This window comes from Octodon degus, unplaced genomic scaffold (genome assembly GCF_000260255.1).
Source record: "Octodon degus isolate 3935 unplaced genomic scaffold, OctDeg1.0 scaffold00138, whole genome shotgun sequence".
NCBI lineage: Eukaryota > Metazoa > Chordata > Mammalia > Rodentia > Octodontidae > Octodon > Octodon degus.
This window is the reverse complement of record NW_004524714.1, coordinates 4,845,900-4,851,966: the sequence shown is the minus strand read 5'-3', so window position 1 is coordinate 4,851,966 and position 6,067 is coordinate 4,845,900. Positions and strand designations below refer to the sequence as shown.

Below are 6,067 nucleotides of genomic sequence, written 5' to 3'. Positions count from 1 at the left end.
TGTAGATGATCTTCTAGATTGCTGCAAGTTCTGTGGTGATTTCAGTTTTTCATTCTTAATTGCATGGATTTGAGTCTTTTCTCTTTTTTTTGAGAAGGTTGGCTAAGAGTTTGTCAGTTTTATTTAATCTTCCAAAGAACGAGTTTTTCAATTCACTGATTCCCTTTTTTTAATCTTTTATTTATTTATTTGATACAGGGTCTCACTATGCAGCTCAGAGTCCTAGTGATCCTTCCTGTTTCCGCCTTCCCAGTGCTGGCATCACAGGCATGTGCCACTATGCCTGGTTTTGGTGGCTGGCTCAGCATGGGGCCAGCATGGCATGTGGTGCCAGGGATTGAACCCAGGTCCTTGGGCTTGCCAGGCAGGCTCTTAGACCACCACGCTATCTCCTCAGCCCCAATTCATTGATTCTCTCTATTGTTTTCTTAGTCTCCATTGAATTAATTTAATCTTCATAATTTCCTTCATAATTTCCTCCTTTCTATGAGCTTTGGGCATGACATGCTCTTCTTTTTCTCGAAGAAGAAAGGTCCAACACTGTGTTGTTTATTTGAACTTTATTTTCCTGATATGAGTATTCACCACCATAAATTTCCCTCTTAGGACTGCTTTAATTATTTGCCATAAGTTCCACTATGCTATGTTGGCATTATTGTTTAATTGTAGAAATGGTCTAATTTTTCCCTTTTTTTCATCTTTCTTTGTTTTTTCTTTTTCTTTTTCTTTTTTTTTTTTTTTGGCTGGCTCAGGCTGCCATAAGGGCAGGTCTGGGTATCCTTTGCCTGACTGCATTTGAATAAGCAGGCATTTAAACAACTGAGCTAACTGGCAAGCCCCCTCTTTCTTTGTTTTTTTGTGGTACTGGGAATTGAACTCATGGTCTTGTGCATGCTAAGCAAGCACTCCACTACTCAGCCACAACCTCTCTAATTTCTTATTTAATTTCATCTGTGACCCATTTTTTTATTCAGGACTATGTTACTTAATTTTTGTGTGTTTATGAAGCTCTTGGGGCCTTTTTTACTCTTGATTTCCAATTTTATTACACTATGGTCTGGCAGGCTGTGAGGTGGTGCATGCCTGTAATCCCAGCACTGGGGAGGCTGAGACAGGAGGATCACTGTGAGTCCAAGCTGCACCTCCCAGCTGCATAGCAAGACCCTGTACCAAATAAATAAAAAGATATTTTTAGAAATTAAAAAAGAAACTAGCACCTTGTTAGTGCTTACATAAAAAGAACAAACAATCAATAAAGAAAACAAGGCAAAACAAAAAACAGCAGGGGAATGAAATGTCCATTTTAAGGTGTGTCTTGCTGTCACTGGTAGATAGTGTGCAAAGACAGTCTAGATCCTAGTTGATAATCCCTGCAAGTCGCCAAAGCTTTATGGCAAGGTAGTTGATAAGCCGAACCATCCTGCACCTTTAGCTCCACTGAAGTTCAGGCTGGGTTCTGGCTGTGAGGCTTGAACCAGTTTTTCAGCCTGCAGCAGACTAGACTGTCTGATTCTTCCTGGCTTGAGTTATAGTCTCCCTGCCAGTTGAACTCAGCTGCCTGGCGTACCAACTGGAGCTTGGCAGCCTGACCCTGTCACCGGGAAGCCACTAGATTGAACCAACCTTGCAGCTGTTCTGAGTTCAGTTACCCTCTCTCCAAGATGGCTAAGGGCCAGTCACCTCCCGGGGGACATCTGAACCCAAGTAACTCACCAGTCACTGCACTCCATTGCATGCACTGGTCCATTCCACTGGAGCGTTTCTCTGGGGAGGGCTCTGAGGTAGCTAGTGGTCACAGTGTAGCTGCAGGTTTAAGCTGCCCCTTCCACAGTGAGTGGAGGCTCAGGGAGAAAGCCTGCATGCCGCCCTGTTCCTCTTTGTGGAAGTCTCTCCTTTTCACTCTCCCCATGGGCTTTAATTTTTGCTTCAGATCTTCCCTGGGTCTAAGAGACTCACTTCCCTCCTTCTCTTCATGTTGTTATATTCCAGTGTCTGGACACCAAATCTCAGAGAGGCTCTTTTTCTGCTGCTCACCACTCTGCCATCTTCCCAGATGTTTGTTTGTTTTTGGAGACAGAATTTTGTATGTAGTCCAGGCTGACTGGGTTTGAACTCTCGGCAATCCTCTTGCCTCAGCCTCCCCGATACTGGGATTACAAGTGTGTATCACCATGCCCAGCTTACATTATCATCCCCTTAGAATTCATTCCCAGAAATAAAGACTAAGTAAAAACATTTTACTTTTTTTTTTTTTTATTTTTATTTTTTACTCTTTCTGGCCTTACACGTGCTAAACACATACTCTACTGCTGAACTCAACGCCGACCTGTAAACCTTCTTCAGGTTTTTGATACAAATGACTAAGTTGCTCTCCCGAAAGATTTTTCCAATTTATTGTCTCCAGCAGTGTTTAATAGTTTTTGTTTTATTCTCGACCAACTTTGAATTTATCATTGGTGGACGTCACTTTTTTTTTTTTTTTTGCAGAACTGGAGACTGAACTCAGGCCCTTGCACTTGCCAGGGAAGCACGTATTCTACTGAGCCATCTCCTTGGCCCCAAAAATCTTAATTTTTTTGCAGGGGGCGGTGCAGAACCAGGGATTGAACTCAGGCCCTTGTGCTTGCCAGGGAAGCGCTTATTCCACTGAGCCATCTCCCTGGCCCCATTTTTTAAATTTTTTTTTAACATTACTAATTTGATAAGCAAACAGCTCATATCTCTGTTTAAATACATAATTTTTGTTCATATCTGGTGCTGTGGACATTTTTTATGTATAGGTCAACACTTGCCACTATGTTTGCACAGAAATATATTTGCATAGTCAGAATGGGGCTGAATTCGTTATTGATTGATTGATACAGTAGCAGAGGTTAAAGCCAAATGCACTAGATGTCCAGCCTTTTTTTATTCTTTTGACTTTTTTTAAAGACAGGGTCTCACTACATAGTTCAGGCTGGCCTTTAACTTATGGCAGTCCTCCTGCCTCAGTGGTAGGATTACAGATGGGTGCCACCCTGTCCCACATTATTTTCTTTTTTGGCAGAGCTGGGGATTGAACTCAGGCCCTTGAGCTTGCCAGGCAAGTGCTTATTCTCCCCAGCCCCTATTTTCTTTCTTTCTTTTTTTTTTTTTTGGCGGAACCAGGGATTGAACTGAGGCCGTTGTGCTTACCGGGGAAGCGCTTATTCCATTGAGCCATCTCCCCAGCCTATTTTATTTGTTTAAGACAGGATCTTGCTAAATTTTAAAGACTGCCCTTCAACTTGTGATCTTCCTCCTGCCTCAGCCTACCAGGGAGTAGTTGAGATTACAGGCATCTGCCACTGTACCATTTGGGACTCAATTTTCTTTTTTCTTTTTTGTCTTTTTGATACAGGGTCTCACAGTGCAGTTCAGACTGGCCTTGAGCTCACTTTTGCAGCCTAGCTGGCCTTGAACTCACAATGATCCTCCTGCCTCAGCCTTCCAAGTGCTGAGACTACCGGTGCAAACCTCCATGCCCAGCCTTGTCACAACATTTAAACAGTATCTTCTTGTCCATTCATTCAATTTGGTTCTTTTATTGTTCTTCTTGCCCTCCCTTTCTGGAGTATCAGTGCGCTGAAGACCAGGGTTTGCTCATTGTTGAATTCCCAGGGTTCAGAGCATAGTCTGAAACCATAACTGCACAGCAGACGGCTTAGTCCATGTGGGAGCCAGTTCGCTTGGCACAGTGGAGGTGGAGAACACTGGGCCAGAGCACAGCTGAGGCTGCAGGGACGGCTCAGGGTACAGCCCGTGCCTTGCATTCTTAAGTCCCTGGTTTCAATCCTCAGCAACACAACAGAAAGGAAAAAAGAAAGGAGGAAGGGAGGGAAAGAAAGAGGAAGGATGTGAGAAAGAGAGGGGTCAGCAAGGGCCATCTTTGCTGTGTAATAGCCATGACTTTGAGCAAGTGGGTTAACCTCTCTACTTCCCATTTATTTTTTCTTTTTCTGCCACATTGCATCAGTTGTTAGTTTGGCGAGGATTTAAATTATTTTAGGACCTGGCACATAGTTAACACCAAATATTTGTTAGCTGTGCTTCATGGAGGTGTGATCTGAAAAACAGAAAACCGTTCTAGAATCCTGCCCTGTTTGCTTTTTCTCGGTTGGGATCTGTTTGCACTAAGGTGCCCAGGCTGCCCTTGAGCTTCCAAGTAGCTGGGGTTAAGGCCTATGCCACCTCGCCTGGCAGTCCTGCCCTTTTGATTCTCTGATCATACCCATTTCAGTAAAACACAGCAAGACTTTGGCCAAAGGAGTAAGATTTCCAACCATACCTTTTTTCTCCTGGGAAGTGTAACTTGACACCATGCCAAGAAATTGACAAATGTGGGGGCTGGGAATATAGCTCAGCAGTCTAAGTTCCTGCCTGGCAAGCACAGGAACCTGAGTTCAATTCCCAGTACCACAGGCCCTGCAGGTAAGCCTCCCTGGTACCACAGGCCCCAAAACTGGGTGTGGTGGTACAAGCCTATAATCCCAGTGCTGGGGAAACTGAAACAGGAAGGAAGGTCACTATGAGTCTGAGCTGCGTAGTGAGACCCTGGACTGACTAAATAAATAAATATGTTTAAAAAGAAAGAAATTGACAAATATAAGTGACTTGGTTTTGTTACCAAAGCAAGTCCTGCGCCAGGGAGACGGCTCAGTAGAATAAGCGCTTCCTTGGCAAGCACAAGGGTCTAAGTTCAAACCCTGGTTCTGCAAAAAAAAAGCAAGTCCTGGTGATGGCTTTGGACTTCTTTGTGGTTATTTGTGCTGTATTTCTGTTCGATGTTTGTGTCTTCCAATGCTCCCTAAAATCCAAAAGCTGTCCCAGACCTGGAGCTGTAGAGATAATTGTATTTTGCTTTGGATCAAGGCTGAGATTTGTTGAACCTGCAGGTTCTTGTTTGAACACTACACATAATGAAGCATTTTAAATATTGAATGCATCTGTTTCTGTAGCATTCTCATTTCATTCTCAAGTCAGAACAGTAGAAAATAGGAGGGTCCTGGTATTTCAGAAACAGTTCATATCCCATCCCGGCCACTTCCAAGCCTTGGTGCCTTAAAGAGGAGACCTTCTCTGCTTCCACTCCCTTCTCTGTGAAAGAGCAATGTAGGGGCCGGGGAGATAGCTCAGTAGAATAAGCGCTGCCTGAGTTCAATCCCTGATTCCACCCAAAAAAATGAAAAGAAAGGGGACTGGGGATTGAACTCAGACGCTTGGTGTTTGCCAGGCAAGCGCTTATTCTACTGAGCCATCTCCCCGGCCCCAAGGGTAATGTATTTTTAATATTTACCACTTAGTATGTAATAGGGATCATTATTACTATTTCTTTTTGTTTTGTTTTGCTTTTTATGTATTTGGTACAGGGTCTCACTGCGTGGCTCAGACTCCTGGTGATCCTATTATTGCTAATGGAATTATAATTGCCTATTTCAGTGGCCACCTTTTCTGGGAAATCTGGTGTGTTTGGCATCTAGTAGGAATGAATTTTAGCAGATGTTGGGCTCCCCTGAAGGACCACATGGCAGGGCAGTCAGCAAAGGGAAGAGGGTTCAGGGAGGATATTAACTTCTTAGTTGTACTTACAGCCTTTTAATCTGGAGGGTTTTTGTGTGGGCAAATTCTGAGAATCATCCTAATTCATCCTTGACATTGAGTAGGAGCTCCCCACTTGGAACTATATTGTCTGTCACGGGCATTGCAGGTAGGAAAGTGACCCTGCCAAGTCGCACCAAGCACCCAGGTCAGAAGCTGGGGTGCAGCTTGGTGCTGGATTGCTTGGCTAGCATACACAGTGCCTGGGTTCAATCCCCAGCACTTCAGGGGAGGAAAAAAATCCTCAAAGCCAGCAGGCCCTAAGCCTTGGTATTTTAGTTACCTGCCTTCTCTCTGAAACAGAAACCAACACATGGACAACGCCAGAAGTGACCGGCCTGCCCCCATCCCCAAGAACATTCCACACATCTGCAGCAGCCATTGGAAACCAGCTGTATGTCTTCGGGGGTGGAGAGAGAGGTGCTCAGCCCGTGCAGGATGAGAAGCTGCA

At 44.3% G+C, this 6,067-nt stretch overlaps 1 protein-coding gene across 1 annotated transcript in view; it reads left to right on the top strand.

Moving 5' to 3' along the window:
• Nucleotides 1-6,067, top strand: part of LOC101589862 (rab9 effector protein with kelch motifs) — a gene marked incomplete at its 3' end in the record, with an annotated part of 50,929 nt that overhangs the window by 28,829 nt on the left and 16,033 nt on the right. Inside the window, exon 5 of the mRNA XM_023701654.1 lies at nt 5,920-5,974. Within this exon, the coding sequence (XP_023557422.1) occupies nt 5,920-5,974 (55 nt within the window). The remainder of the gene's footprint in view (nt 1-5,919; nt 5,975-6,067) is intronic.